This window comes from Saxophila tyrrhenica, assembly GCF_035928015.1.
Source record: "Saxophila tyrrhenica strain CCFEE 5935 chromosome Unknown scaffold_1, whole genome shotgun sequence".
Taxonomy (NCBI): domain Eukaryota; kingdom Fungi; phylum Ascomycota; class Dothideomycetes; order Mycosphaerellales; family Extremaceae; genus Saxophila; species Saxophila tyrrhenica.
The window spans coordinates 946,449-960,160 of NW_027041733.1; the positions used below are offsets into that span (position 1 = coordinate 946,449).

Genomic DNA, 13,712 nt, shown 5'->3' on the forward strand with positions numbered 1-13,712 from the left:
CAAACTCTCGCTCGCGCGGCTCCCATGGTGCGGTTAAGTTACACGGGAGAAGGTGTTGTGGATTGATTGATTGATTGTGGAGCGGGAGCGCTTGGGGACGATCGGTGGCGGTAGGGATGTTTGGTGGTACGGGTGGGCTTGTTGGGCGGTTGCTGTGCTGTAGCTTGGGATGCAGTTTCTTGACGGGTTGAGTTGTGTGTTGCCGTTGGAGCCTTCGGATTTGCTATCACCTTGATGCACGCAAACAGTTTTTGCTACACTTCACCGTCTTGTAATTGAGATAGAACAGAGCGGGTGGATTTAGAGCAAGGTGATGTTCGCAAGGATGTCGGGATGCGGTTGTCAGGGACCACATTGGGTTTGAGTTTGAGAAGCTCGGGCCAGCGATTATGGCCTGGTAACACGACTTCATCCACTTTGCTCATCATGCCGATTCAATGATGAGTGTGTGCTACGGAGCACGAGCAGCTCGATCGAAGCAGCCACACGATCATTGACGAGAACAAAGAAAGCATTATGGACTTCAAGAGCTCTTCGTCATTCGCAAAAAGGGTATCTCAAAAGCAACCGTCTCCTCCGCAGGATCCCAGAACTCCTCGCTATCATGATCCATAATGCCGTCGTCATCAGAACAGACATCCACACGCTATATCACACCAACGAGCTCGCAGACCGCTTCCCATCCGTCGTGCGGAACGTCGATGATGCCGGCGTATCTCCCACCCGCACACTCGAGCTAGAATCTCTTCGCACCGTCTCCTGCTCAGGCGAGTCGCCCAACATCGCTCGCTCGATGCTGGACTGCGGTTTGGCTTTCTTGCGTGACCAGAAGAGATGGGGATGCGTGAACTCGGTCGGCTCCTTCTCGCCGTTGACGTGTACCGGCTCACTGCGAAGCAGATCTTCGAGCGTCATCCCGCCCGGTCCTCCTTCCATTTCCAGCTCAGCCGCAAGACTGTCGTTCCGTCGCCATTGCCTCTTATCCGTGGAGCTCGGGTTTCTCTCGCTCGTGACTGCCATACCGGTGTTCGTGCGACTCAGCGCATTCTTGGGAGACAAGCTGTTCTGTCGAGACTGTCCGTGGATGCTTTCTACGCCGAACGGTCGACGCCATAGTGCCCAGACAAAAGGTAAGTTCGCGACACATAATGCTGTCGAGCTCTCGCGCGTGTACCAGTACGTCCACTCTGATCCGAAAGGTTGCGTGAAGGAGTAGATTTTGTTCAGGATGGCGGCAACGATGGTAAAGATGCCGAGCGAGAAGATGGCTATGAGCGCGGACTTCTTCTTCCACGGCAGCGTGAGTCGGAGGAACATGGGTAGTCCGATGATCAGCATGGCGCAATCGGATGTCAGGTTGAAGACGGCGTTCATGATGAGGTGGTTCGTCGCCGCATCGCATTGCTTGTTGGGCGTGGGGACTGCCCAGTAGTTCGAGAATGGCGAACACCAGTATCCAAAGTAGAGGCTGTCCATGATGATGAAGGTGATGATGATATATGCGGCAAGGAGCTTGATGAGTATGTTCTCAGTCCGCATCGTCGTCAATCGCAGGTATAGGACGACAAGACAGCCTTTTACTAGCCAGATAGTAACGCATTGACATTGTTCAACAACCAGCACCATCTTGCTGCCATACTGTCTGTCTCGTATATCTTCCTCCGTCAGGGAGCTAAGGTCGAAGCCGGGAGGTAGTAGGTTTGAAGAAGAGTCTCGGACGATGTTGATCGAGGCGATGAGGGTGGTGTAGAAGCAGAGTGCAATGAGCATCAGGTACTCGTCCGCTTCGTATTTGCGAAAGGATCGGAGGGTCATTCGGCGGGATATGCTAAAGCGAGGTGATTAGCGAGCTGGACCATATCTCAGACTTCCAGGCTCGGCTGAACATACAAGCGACTCGCCGCCACGAACATGACGACGCCATACCAGATCCACGATTCCACTTGAAGATCCAACATGGCTTCCGCTGTTCGAGATCCTCGGTCAAGGCCGCTCTCGCCGTAATGAACGTTTTGAATCTGCTCGGCAGCTGGGTAGCATGTCGTCGCCTGTTCTCAAAGCGACGTCCTCCACGGCCGAGCACGTAAGCAATGTAGAGTAGGGATGATTAAGAGTGAAAAGAGCGAGAAGAAAAGGTGAATTCACAAGTCCGGAGGCTCCATAGATAAGAATGCGCCGCCTCCACCCCCAAGCGAAGGCGTGGTGGAGGGAGGCGTGCGCCGCGGACTCGGCAGCCGAGATGTGTTGCTCGAGATCTTGTTCCTACATCACGCAGCCAAGCAGACTCTTCTTGTGTCAAGTGTGTATTACACACCCTCCCGCTGAGTCTTACACCAGATCGGTGTCGCCGGCTCGAGTTTGACAGACAAGAGCGTCCCACGAGCCTGGGTTGGAGATCTCGGGTATCGCGACAAGGTTTCAACGATCTGCAGCCGCGTCCCACGTGTTTGGACCCTGACTCGCCGGTCGAGTGGAGTTGACTTCACATCTTTCCGCTCTTCCTACACCATTCCATCTCATCGGACGATACTACCAGATCAATTCATGTTCTGGTGAACAGTAGCACTACATACCTCAGCTACACATGGCTATCTACTACGTACAAACAGCACAGGAAAGTCAACCCCCACTCACATCACCACTACCCTTCATCACCCTCTTCGTCGTCCTCTCGCTCCTCTCCCTCCTCCCCTCCTTCTCCCTCCTCCTCACGCAGAGTCTCCGAAGACGCGGTTCTAGGAGTCAAGTTCCTGACAGGATGCTCTACCCGCGCCATCGTTCCCAGCGACAGCGAACCAATCGGTGCCGACCACCTCGAAATGGCCTCAGCGAATGCTGGGATACCAGCATTGTCTTGCATCACCCGCTCCATGAACGGCGTCTGGATCCTCCGCCCCGGATTGAGCTCCATGTCTTCGACTAAAGCTGCTGGCTGGATGTTGCTGTTTATACTAAGGCCGAATTGCGGAGGTTCGACGTTGATGCTGGGAATCTGCTGATGCTCAGTCTCTGGCACTAACAGGCGTTCATACTCCAGCTCCCACTCCCTTTCGCGCTCGAGTTCACGCTCGCGCGCAAGTTCCTGCGCCCGCTCATGCTCTTCCTGCAGCTGCAACACTCTTGGACTCGGTTGCAGGAGCTCAACAGACCCTTCGCTGTCGTTACCAGTGGAAGCCGCATCCTCCTGTCGTGACAGCCGGAGCCTGCCATCTGCTTGCCACGCTTGGTAGAGCTCTGGACGCTCGAATCTACCTCTTGCCACTCCGGCGGCCAGCTGACTCGCGAATTCAGCCGTGTCCTCCTCTGGCTGTGCCACATCGTCCCGTGTCTGCTCCACCACCAACGCAAGCCACTCTTGGAGCTCATCGCTGACATGGTAGGGTGAGGGCTCATCTTCAGACTCGGTACTATCTTCGTGCGCAGGTGGGCTTTCGTTTCGGGCAGTTTCAGTCCACTCACCTGGAGTAGCCTTCTTCGACTTCATGTGCGCCGGTAGCCCACTGGGATGGCCCGTGCTGGACATCTGAACCACGTCGACCTTCTTCTTCGGTCCCGGGTGCACTCGCACAGTGCTTCCCTCTCCCCGGCTAGCCGCCGCGAGCCTCTTGCTGATGTAGTCGGCTGTCAGCACACTCGTCAGTACAGTATCTTGGTCTGGCGAGCGAGGAATCATCGTCTGCCCGCCCAGCAGCCTATGTGAGAGAGTTTGAGAGAACTGTTCGTACCACTCGGGACTGTCTCTTTCGTCACGGCGCAACATTTCTTGGGCCAGCAGCTCTTCGGATCGATTATCGGGCTCCTGCAGAGGCCCAGAAAGAAGCTTCGGGTCCACCGCGTGGGTCTGTAGGGGAGCGGTAGGTTCTTTGACAAGGCTCTGCTTGCTCCTCCCCACGTCTCCGCTGCTCCTTCTCAACGTACGGGGAGGTTCTTCCAAGGCTTTCTTCTTGTTCTTCTCTTTATCACTCTTCTCCACCTTCTCACGCTGCTCCACCACCTTCTCCTTACCACTCCTCTCGACCTTTTTCGGCTCCTCAAACCGTACCTTCTCCCCTCTACCGACACCACTTCCGCCCTCCCGCTCTCGCTCCCCCTTCCTCTTCCTCTCCTTCCGATCAGCTCTCTCAACCTCCAACCTGTCCTCCCTCCTCCTAGCCACAGCAGCAATCCTACAAACAGAACAGTCAGCAAGTATCCCAGAAAACGATGAAGCCTCTGCCCTTGAATCCTTACCACCTCCCCTCCCTCCCCGCCTCCTCCCCCCTCCGTCCAAACAACTCCCTCAACTCCCTAACCGTCATCCCCATCCACTTCTCTCGCTGCACCGTCGTCTGGATCGCCGCCAGCTTCGCCATCGCCAGCATCCCCGACAGCTTGGCCCAGAAATCCCCGGCATCGTGGGGCGCCGCTTCCGCCGGCCGGTGGTATTGGGCTTCGAGACAGGCGTCGCGCCAGCGCATTTTGAGGCTGTGCGCTTGGTGGTAGATTTCCATTGCGAAGAGCCAGTCGGGTGCGAAGGTCGGGTGGAGGGTTTGCGCGAGGAGGCGGGTGAGGTTGCGGATGCGGTCGTGGGGGGTTGGGTCGTGGGTGGGGGCCATGGTGTGGGCTGTTTATAATGAATTTGGTATGGGGTGTGGGTATATAGAAGAAGGGTGGAGTGTGAATTGCTGGGTCTTACTGGGTTAAGGGGGCGGTATGTATACCACACTTCGTTTGCTGCGCAGTGTAAGATCTGTCAGTGACTGTGGAATGATCGTGCTACGAGTCACGAACATCGTTCATTGCTTCATGCTCTGTGACCGAGAAGAGTGGCAGCTGACTGTCGAGAAGCACACAATTGTGGCGCACACAGTGCTAGCTCCTGAGATCTGTAGTACCCTGTTGAACACCTTGCTATGCTTTTGCCTCCCTCCCATATCGTCAGTTGCCTGCAGTACCCGTGTTTGCAATTCATCAACAGTTCTTCAATCTTTTCCCATGCAATGTAAGCTCATCCTCACAGCACACCCAACCTGCAGACCCCTTCTCTCCACCCCCATGCACCTACAACCCCTCCTTCACCTGCCCCAGCATCGCCGGACTCCCCCGCCTCGAACTCTCCGGCGTATCCGCATGCGCCGCCTTACTCCCCTTCCCCCGCCACGTACTCACCGCCGGCACATCGGCATACATCCGCTCCTCCTCCGTCTTATACGCCCGCGGCGTCAGCCGTATCAGCGTATGCAACGGCACCTCCATCCACGGACTCTGCTCCTGCGAACTGCCCATGAAATACGCATAAATACACCTCAGCACCGCCTGATGCGTTACAATAAGAATATTCTCGCTGCGCTCCAGCTCCATGATGATGGGCTCGAGCCGGATGACGACGTCCCGGTACGACTCCCCGCCGAGGTAGCGGTAGTTGTACTTGTCGGCGTCGCGGGCAGCGAAGTCGGAGGGGTAGCGCTGCTCGATTTCGGCGTAGGTGAGGCCGTCGCAGACGCCGGAGTCGAGCTCGTCGAGCGCTTTCCATGAGAGCTTTTCGTAGGGGAGGTGGTGCGCGGTTTGCGCCGTGCGTTTGAGGGTCGAGGTCCAGACGGTGAGGGGCGTGTCGCCGGCGGAGTTGCGGACGAGGCGGGGCAGTTCCTCGGCGTAGCGTTGGCCGCGGGGGGAGAGGTTGGCGTCGCCGCCGATTTGGCCCGTGACGTTGAACATGGATTCGCCGTGCTAGAATTCCTGTCAGCTAGATCCATTAGTGGTGGATGAGGGACTTACACGACTGATCCAGATGGAGCGCGGCTTGATGTGCAGGTTCATCAGATAATACACCACCCTTGACTGCAGATAGTCCTGAATGCGATTGATGATGACCTGCTCACCGACATTGATGATCTTGCAATACGTCAAGTCCGCTTCATCCTCATCCAACGTCTCATACACCCGCTCATACATGCGAATCCTCTCACGGAAATCCTTCGCCGCCGCCTCCGGGTCCTGGCCGGAGTAATCGGGGCTGGTCGTCTTCACCTCAATGATGTTGCTCATAATAAGATCTTCCTCATCACATTTGGATTCGACGAACAGCGTCTCGATGCCTTCAGAGTCGCAGCGGTCTTTGATCCACCTACGGCGGTCTTTGGTGCTGTTGGTGGCGTCGAGGATCGCGATGAGGTTGCCGGGGGACTTGAACCATTTGACCATGTCCGTGACGGCGGCTTCGGCGGCGGCTCTGCGCAGGCGCTCGCCTTCTTTGTTGGAGGTGTCGAAGAAGGAGGCGTTGGGCTGGGGTGTGTTGGTGCGGCGGTAGGAGCCCACGTTGAAGCATTTGGCTGAGATACTAAGCCAGCCGAGGTAGCGGACGACTGTCAATAGACGTCAGTGAGGTCATGTTTGAGGAGTCGCCCCAATATAAAGTAACATACCTTTCTGCGCAATCAGACTCTTGCCACGAGCGGGCAGGCCCACCATGACCACACATATCCGCGTGTCTTCGACCTGAACACCAACGCCGTTAGTCTTTGAGCTTGACTTGCCTCTCGTGCGCACGGCTGGCCGCATGAAGTCTCCTGGTGGCGAACGGCTGAGCTCTGGCTTGTACTGCTCCGGGTTCTCCTTGGGGCCATTGGGGACGGTCTCCGGGTTGAGGTCATCGGCGGCTGGCATCTTAACGGTGGGCAAGGTCAATGGCTATGGCAAAGGCTGTGATCCAGAGGTCCCGTGAAGGAGTGACTTCCTGGTCAGCAAGGCCGGTAGCAAGCAGCTTCAGGGTAGCCAACAGATGGTAGATCGGGTCGGTAGATTACGATCGACTGCGGCAGTCCTCTTCGGGCGGTTGCTTCTTGAGAACTGTGTTCTTGCCAACACTGTTCAAGTGTGTTTCAGGTGTGTTGCTTGCTCGAGCTTCCAGTAGAACTTTCTAATCGGCTTGGCGCGCTTTCATATGATAGTCTAAGCCAACCAGTGGTGCAACTACCCCGCGAGGTCCGGAGAAGGAAGTTGTGGGAGACTGGCGCCGCTGGTAGTCCCGGACAGTGGTCGCGGCGAAGAGGGTTAGATCGATGAACTGTTCGCAACCAAGCAGATGCTCGACATCACAAGCCTGGTGGACCAGACACGACGTCTCAAACGCGGGGCAGGTGAGAACGAACGACTCCGAACTTCCGCCGTGGCTGCTGGCCGAGGGTGAAGATAGCAGTCGGGTAGAGTCGGGTCTTGGGCAAGACATCCTTTCATCCTTGCTCATCGTGGCCTGACCTCTTTCCATAACGACTCAGGAAGATGAAGAGAAGACTCACTCTTGCCATGGAGTAGTTGACCACGCTCGACTTCTTCCTCCCGCTGCTGCTGGTTCCATTGGTGACGGGATGGGTGGCATTGCTGTTGACGATGGCGTCCATCTTTTTGACCAACTGATGGCAGCCTCAAAACCCGAATATTGCGCTCCTGGCCAACGCGGACAATTGGGTACTAAGAACCACAGATGAAGGAAACATGGGATGATGGGACGCTCACCGTTTTCCCGGAACCGCGTCCTACATGTGCGTACTTCTTTCACTAGCTCCACGCCTTATCTCGACCTCCTTGCTGTGGATCTCTTACTCTTCGCTATCTCAAATACCAAAGAGGGAGCCGAACACTATGGCGTACCAAGGTATTCACGAAAGCCTTCGTCCATTCTATGAAGTCCGCTTATAGCACGCTGTTGCTGACCTTTGGAACGCACCGCAATTCCAGTTTACCACCCCCAAAAACGGTAGGCCCACGAAGCAGTTCACGAGGTAAACAATCTTCTCCCGCGGCTCCTGTCCCATCTCCTTTCTGCAAAACGCAAGACTGCACACAATTGCATAAAGCACCCATTAGCGCCATCGCCATGGCAGTCGACTACATCTTCGCCACCTCCATCCTGCTGAACATGGCCTCCAAAATCATCACTCCCAAAACCGAACTTACCTACCGCTCCATCGAAGCCCTCCTCGCAGCCAACCGCTGCAAACCCCGTCAACGCAAAGCAGCCCCCACTGACCACGAATGCAACATCTGCTACGATCTGGAAGCGCAGCAAGTTCGTATACCATGCTGCAACCGACTCTGCGGCCTCATCTGTCTCGACAAGTGGCTCAAGGAGCAGGACTCGCACCACTGTCCTTACTGCCGACAGCAGCTACTCAAGCGGCCGACTTCTGCGGCACTGAGGGTCCGAGCGAGGGTGCAGGAGCTTGTTGATATGGTGCCCGCTGAAGAATGGCAGGACTTTCGGCAGCAGCTCTCGTCGTTTGAGCTGTGGGTGCTGGATTATCGGGCGAGGGGGCTTGATCCGCGGTTTAATCTTTGGCTGCATACGACTCCACGCAGTGCGAAGCATTTGGTGCTGTACATGTCTTCACCTCACGGCGAGGACAGGAGGCTGCTACTGCGGGTTTGGGAAGGCTCGGGGCTGGCGGGATGTCATCACGTTGGGCCGGTCTGGAGGGGCTTGCGGAAGGTGAGAGAGGCCGCTGTTAAGACGGCCGGTTTTGTGTTGGGAGCGTATGGGTTTAAGAGAGAACGGACATTTTCGCGAGGTGGCCATGGGAAGACTTGAACGTTACCGGGGCACTTTTTGCCTACTTGCGGCCACGGCCCACAGTTCGAACGGTAGATTGCACCGCCCACACCTGATGGACTTCGTCACCGGTCGCCCAAAACGACTTAGTAAAACTGCCGTAAAGGACCCCTTCCGATGCAGCGACAGCAAGGTCGACGTTGTCATCCTAGGAAGAGCCGGCTGTCTTTCGTTTGCCGTCAACATCAATCGATGCATTCGACAATTTCATGGATACGACGCCACCAATGAGGCGCGAATTGATCTCAAGCAAGGGATGATCTTTTCGGCCGACTTCAGGTTAGCCCCTACAGTATGTCTACAACATCCTTCGCACTTGGGTCGAATTCCAGATCGTGAAAGGTTTTGGCGTGGATATGGCTTGCTCATCGCCGTTAAGACGCCATAGGAAATTGCTGTGTGAAGCTTCGAACATTGGATTTGATACGAGCACACCACTTCCGGACTTCAGAAAAGGCCTGGAAACGCACATACGTTCTCAATGACCGGCGCTCACGTCGCCAGGCTGCTCGTGGCATTTCTTTGGCCGTCGAGCACTTCTGAGAGCCGACTACCAGTCTAACAACGGGTCACTATTCACGTGGAACGTCCAGCCAGGCACTCTCAGCCAGATGGTCTCAACGAACTAAGTAGGACGATATTGAAACAGCATACTTGTTACGGCAGGTGCAAGGCCTTCTGTGGCCTGTTCATGTGTCTTTCTGATACGCCTTACCGTCTGTTTCATTCCTGCTAAAAGGCATACGGATATGTGGCGCCGCTTACGGTATCACCAGTCTTCAGGCGTCGACTATCTCAGACGATGGGAGGTCGGTGAATTTCCAGAAAGGGTTCCTTCGGCCATAACCATGGAGTGATGAGGGTGTGCTCATCAAACAGAGTCGTACAGTGCCTGGGAACCCACGAGAAGAGGGCAGCACGAGTTGCTTTTCTGCTCATCGAAGCAACCCTCTTGTCGACTGCATTGTATGAATATGGACAGGATGGCTTCGTATCTTCGCCTTATGCCGGCTCCTTGCTAGGTGGAAGAGCATGAACCCAAGGCGTTGCATATATATACTTCGAAAGATACCCTCGATTGAATGCCAGTAGCTCATCACTCAGTCAACAACTTTATTTGACATCAAAACTCACAGCTCGCTTCCAAGCTCGACATCACACTCGTTCAAGATGCATTTCCAGGTACATCCGAACCCAGAACGGTCACTCGAACGTCTGCTAACTTGGATACAGTCCCTCGTTGCCCTCGCGGTCTCGCTGAGTGCCTTCGCGGCAGCTGCTCCGCCAAACGGTTACCATCATCACCACCATGGTCATGGCACCACCACGACCTCGACCAGCCCGTCCACCAGTGTTGATCCCGACACCAGCAGCACGTCCTCTTCGGCGAGCAGCACCTCTTAGTCGTCCAATACCGTCGATCCGGTCAGGGGCAGCACGTCTTCCACGACCAGCTCTACCTCTTCGACATCTTCGAGCAGCACTTCTTCTACGTCCGGTACCGTCGACCCAATCAGCGGCAGCACGTCGTCCACGTCTTCCTCGAGCAGCGTCGCCAGCTGTCCAACCCTCAGCGCCTCCACCTCGACCCACAATTTTACCATTACGGCCACTTCCAATGTGACGCTTACTATCTCTCCGACTTGTTCTTCAACCACCTGTCCAAGGCGCAGCACTGTCACTACCACGGCATGTCATCCACGCTTAACAAACCCTGCCTTCAATTAACTAACAACCAGCAGAGCATCACGACCTCCCCAACCACCCTCACACGCACCCGAACCACCACCACCACCACAACCCAGAACATCACCCAAACCGCCACCACAACCACCACCACCACCTCCACCCCCGGCGCCATCGTCAACCTCCTCGCCTACCCCGCCCGCTTCTGCGCCGTCTCTCCCGTGTCCCGCAACGGCAACGTTCCCAACCTCCAACCCATCACGCTCCGCCTCCCCTCCGACCGGTCCGGAGACGCTCCCTACACCGGCTCCAGCGACTGCGTGCGCACGCTCGACGGCCCGGCGTCCTTCTCCTGGGACACTATTTCGTTCGGCGAGATTCCGGGCGATTGCACGGTCAACTTTTATCAGGGGGATAGCTGTTTCAATGAGGATGAGGGGGTGAGGTCGTTGGGGTTGGTGAATGGGCAGGGTGGATGTCATAATTTGAGGGGGGTGGGGAGTGTGCAGGTTGTTTGTGAGGGGTCTTAGAGGGCTGGAAGGGGTGCAGGGCAATGGTGGCTGGGGAGAGGGGGAGAGATGAGGTCGAATGGGTCTTTTTGAGGGCGAGGGATAGGGATGGGCGTTGTTGGTTGGGCGCTGAGGAGTTTTGCTGTTAACTGTTTAGTGGACGCTGCTTTCTAAACAAGACAGAAATTCGGTAGACATGGCCGCTGGGAGGCCCTTTGGGACACTTTTGCTTCTCTTCTTGTACCCCTCCTCATCTATCTGTTTCCCCGGCAGAGCCGGACGGGGCTCGAGCACCCGCCGAACGACCATGAAGCTCGCCCGCCCTTTCCAGTCGAAGGCCTTTCTCTACTCGGACGCATTGGCTCCTCAGTAACTCATCCCGCTCCATTGATCAAACGCTGGTCCATCCCTCACCACCCCTTACCAGAGATAGAAGCCTTAGTAGACAACGATCTGCCTTTCACTTTACTCCAAAACTTACCGCCAACCGCCGCAGCACTGGACTCGGTGGCGTCTCTTTCACGATGCTCCGGGCACTTCTGCGGCGTGAACTGACCCTGCGACTCGTGGAAGAACTTGGATACACTAAACTCATGGCTCGGCCCGGGCTCCATGCATATCCACGACGTCGTGAACGAACTCAGCTGCGGCTAGCATTTATCACACCAGTTATGGCCAGGGAAGTCTTTCGACTTGTGCGCAGAGGAGAGGTGAATGATACTGCGACAGAATTTGTTTGAACAGCAGGCTGTGGGGTCCATGACCGGCCAGTGCTCTCTGAAGGTGAACTCGCCCGAGATGAGCATCTCGCCGGTGCTCTGGAGTTCGAGCTGGCGGCAGAAGGAGTTGCATTCGTGGGTGGCGAAGAAGAATTTGAAGCCTTCTTCATGTAGGTTGGTGTCGTTGAGTTTGAAGCGTTCAGGGTCGCGGGTCTGGATGGAAGGATCGGTGAGGAGATGTCCAACGCCTTGCAGGTCGTTGACTAAGAACAAGCCCCATGAGCGCTCGAAGGTAAAGTGCGAGAAGGCTTGTGCCATCTGGTTGAAAGGGTCCTCGCCTAGAGTGTGGTTGACGTAGGCGCCGTTGCTGTTGTATTTGATGTAATTCCCTTCGATGAAGGGCTCGAGTGACAAGCAAGCTTTGCCAGAGCCTGTAGTTGCTGGCGTTGTTGTCTGCAAGCATGAAGTTACTAGGAAGTCAAGTGGAGGCTCGATCTTGAGAAGGCTGTTGAATTCGAGTGCGAAGGCTTTGCACAAGGCCTGCATGCGCATGTCCTCGGTGACTTCCGCGCGCCCGTGGTCGTCATCTTTGAATATTTTGATCACGAATCGGTTGGTCGAGTTGGACGTGCGAGCATAAGAGGCCAAACGCAGAGCGCCTTGGGCGAAGGGCATCGACCGAGCGAAGACGGTAAGATCTGCCGCGCTCAACTTGATGTTCTCGTCGGCATCAATCATGTCGTTCAGAGTGTTGGCATCATGTTCAAGAACAGCAGGGCAGAATCCCGTGACCTCTATTTTCGAATCGAACCAACCGGACGTGGTCCATTGAGGTGGACCCTTCTCTAGGGCTACGTCCACACGGCTGCTGGTCCTTCGACTGTGCGCCGAGTCGTCTTCTCGTATGACGGTAAGGTCTCTGAGGGTACTTGTCAAGCCAAGCTTGGTTGTCCGGCCCAACTTCGTTGTAAGATGACCGGCGGTACGAGTGATGGAATCTGTCACGCTCTTAACTACCAGATTGCGGAGCTCGCTGTATGCTGTCCCGAGTTGCGCCTCCTCGAATTGTGGTGCGGGTGCCGTGAGAGATATTGATCTCCCGACAGTACGACTAGTGTCACTGCTTGTGTGGTGGTAATATGCATTGTTAGGAAGCAGCCTTGCGTTGGAGTAGCCGTAGACGCCGGAGAAGACGAATGCCATGCGATCAGTATGCTGTTTGATACGAAGCAGGGTGTAGTTCAAGTTGCACTCAATCAGCTTTCGGAGAAGCGGTTCGTGGGTGAGGCCGTGCGGCTCACTGCCAACACTGTGATAATTGTCGGAAGATGCTCCCATGTCGTGCAGTAGCTCGCCATGAGCAGGTGCGTCCGCAATATGGATGATACAGCGGGTTTGTTGCTTCCAGGAAGCGTGCAATGCCATCTGCAGCCCGCCCAGGACGTCTTCGGGCGGGTCCCCACCACCAGTTGCTCTTAGCCGGGCCAGGAATTGATGTACCGCTTCTACAGACGAAGTGAAGTCGAGAAACTCGAGATGCCCGGAATCGCCGTGATCTTTGTAACTGACCACTGCCATCCGAACCTCAGATTGGTTGAGGAATTTCCGTTGAATGTCGTCCACTATCGTCTTCACCTGCTCCTTGGCCGTGTCGATATACGGCCCCATTGAAGCAGTGGTGTCAATCAGAAACATTAGGTCTGTAGAGCAGGCTATCTTGAAAAGGCCTTTCGTCTCGCGACGCGGTAATGCCGCATTGGCTTCATCAATCTCGCGCTGCAGCTGGATTTTACGAGCCTTGAGGCTGTCGGTCTTGAGGCCGGGATGGCGGAACCCCGCCGGTCCTGCGGAGGTTGTAGCCTGGACGCCTTGGGGCTTGCTGCGGTATGATGGCAGAGAAGTAGACGTGGACGACGTCAACGAGACTTCTGAAGCTGGCTTGATAGCATTTTGGGACAGCGACGAGCGCAGCATCTCGTCCGCCAAGGAGTTCACGCCGTCTGAAGCAACTTGGGGCCGGGTGACAGAACTTCCTCGAGTCAGAGAGTCACGCAGCATGGCATCCGCCCGCGACTTCACTTCCTCTTGCGAAGTCTTGGTTCGGCTCACCGATTGCGCGGAGGCGTACGACGGGGGTTTCGAGTTCATGGTGGACCGGAGTGCTGTGACCTGGAGACGATCATTACAGTTCGGCTGGTAGACTGTTCAGGCGGT

At 55.8% G+C, this 13,712-nt stretch overlaps 6 protein-coding genes across 6 annotated transcripts; 2 read left to right on the forward strand and 4 right to left on the reverse strand.

Annotated features, from left to right (window-relative positions):
- Nucleotides 1–651: 651 nt before the first annotated feature.
- LTR77_000420 (uncharacterized protein) lies at nucleotides 652–1,958 on the reverse strand (the record flags this gene model as incomplete). The annotated part of the gene is made up of 2 exons (XM_064797686.1): nucleotides 652–1,828; nucleotides 1,891–1,958. The coding sequence occupies 2 exons, from the start codon at nucleotides 1,956–1,958 to the stop codon at nucleotides 652–654; spliced, it is 1,245 nt and encodes a 414-aa protein (XP_064663920.1).
- Nucleotides 1,959–2,641: 683 nt separating this feature from the next.
- LTR77_000421 (uncharacterized protein) lies at nucleotides 2,642–4,595 on the reverse strand (the record flags this gene model as incomplete). The annotated part of the gene is made up of 2 exons (XM_064797687.1): nucleotides 2,642–4,166; nucleotides 4,231–4,595. 2 exons carry the CDS (start codon nucleotides 4,593–4,595, stop codon nucleotides 2,642–2,644), a joined length of 1,890 nt encoding a protein of 629 aa, XP_064663921.1.
- Nucleotides 4,596–5,040: 445 nt separating this feature from the next.
- On the reverse strand, nucleotides 5,041–6,642 carry FBP26 (Fructose-2,6-bisphosphatase; the record flags this gene model as incomplete). The annotated part of the gene is made up of 3 exons (XM_064797688.1): nucleotides 5,041–5,706; nucleotides 5,755–6,341; nucleotides 6,402–6,642. 3 exons carry the CDS (start codon nucleotides 6,640–6,642, stop codon nucleotides 5,041–5,043), a joined length of 1,494 nt encoding a protein of 497 aa, XP_064663922.1.
- Nucleotides 6,643–7,852: 1,210 nt separating this feature from the next.
- LTR77_000423 (uncharacterized protein) lies at nucleotides 7,853–8,563 on the forward strand (the record flags this gene model as incomplete). The annotated part of the gene is made up of 1 exon (XM_064797689.1): nucleotides 7,853–8,563. The coding sequence occupies one exon, from the start codon at nucleotides 7,853–7,855 to the stop codon at nucleotides 8,561–8,563; it is 711 nt and encodes a 236-aa protein (XP_064663923.1).
- A 1,330-nt stretch (nucleotides 8,564–9,893) lies between these two features.
- LTR77_000424 (uncharacterized protein) lies at nucleotides 9,894–10,800 on the forward strand (the record flags this gene model as incomplete). The annotated part of the gene is made up of 2 exons (XM_064797690.1): nucleotides 9,894–9,896; nucleotides 9,955–10,800. 2 exons carry the CDS (start codon nucleotides 9,894–9,896, stop codon nucleotides 10,798–10,800), a joined length of 849 nt encoding a protein of 282 aa, XP_064663924.1.
- A 629-nt stretch (nucleotides 10,801–11,429) lies between these two features.
- Nucleotides 11,430–13,646, reverse strand: LTR77_000425 (uncharacterized protein; the record flags this gene model as incomplete). Its single annotated transcript, XM_064797691.1, has 1 exon — nucleotides 11,430–13,646. One exon carries the CDS (start codon nucleotides 13,644–13,646, stop codon nucleotides 11,430–11,432), a length of 2,217 nt encoding a protein of 738 aa, XP_064663925.1.
- Between the last annotated feature and the right edge of the window lie 66 nt (nucleotides 13,647–13,712).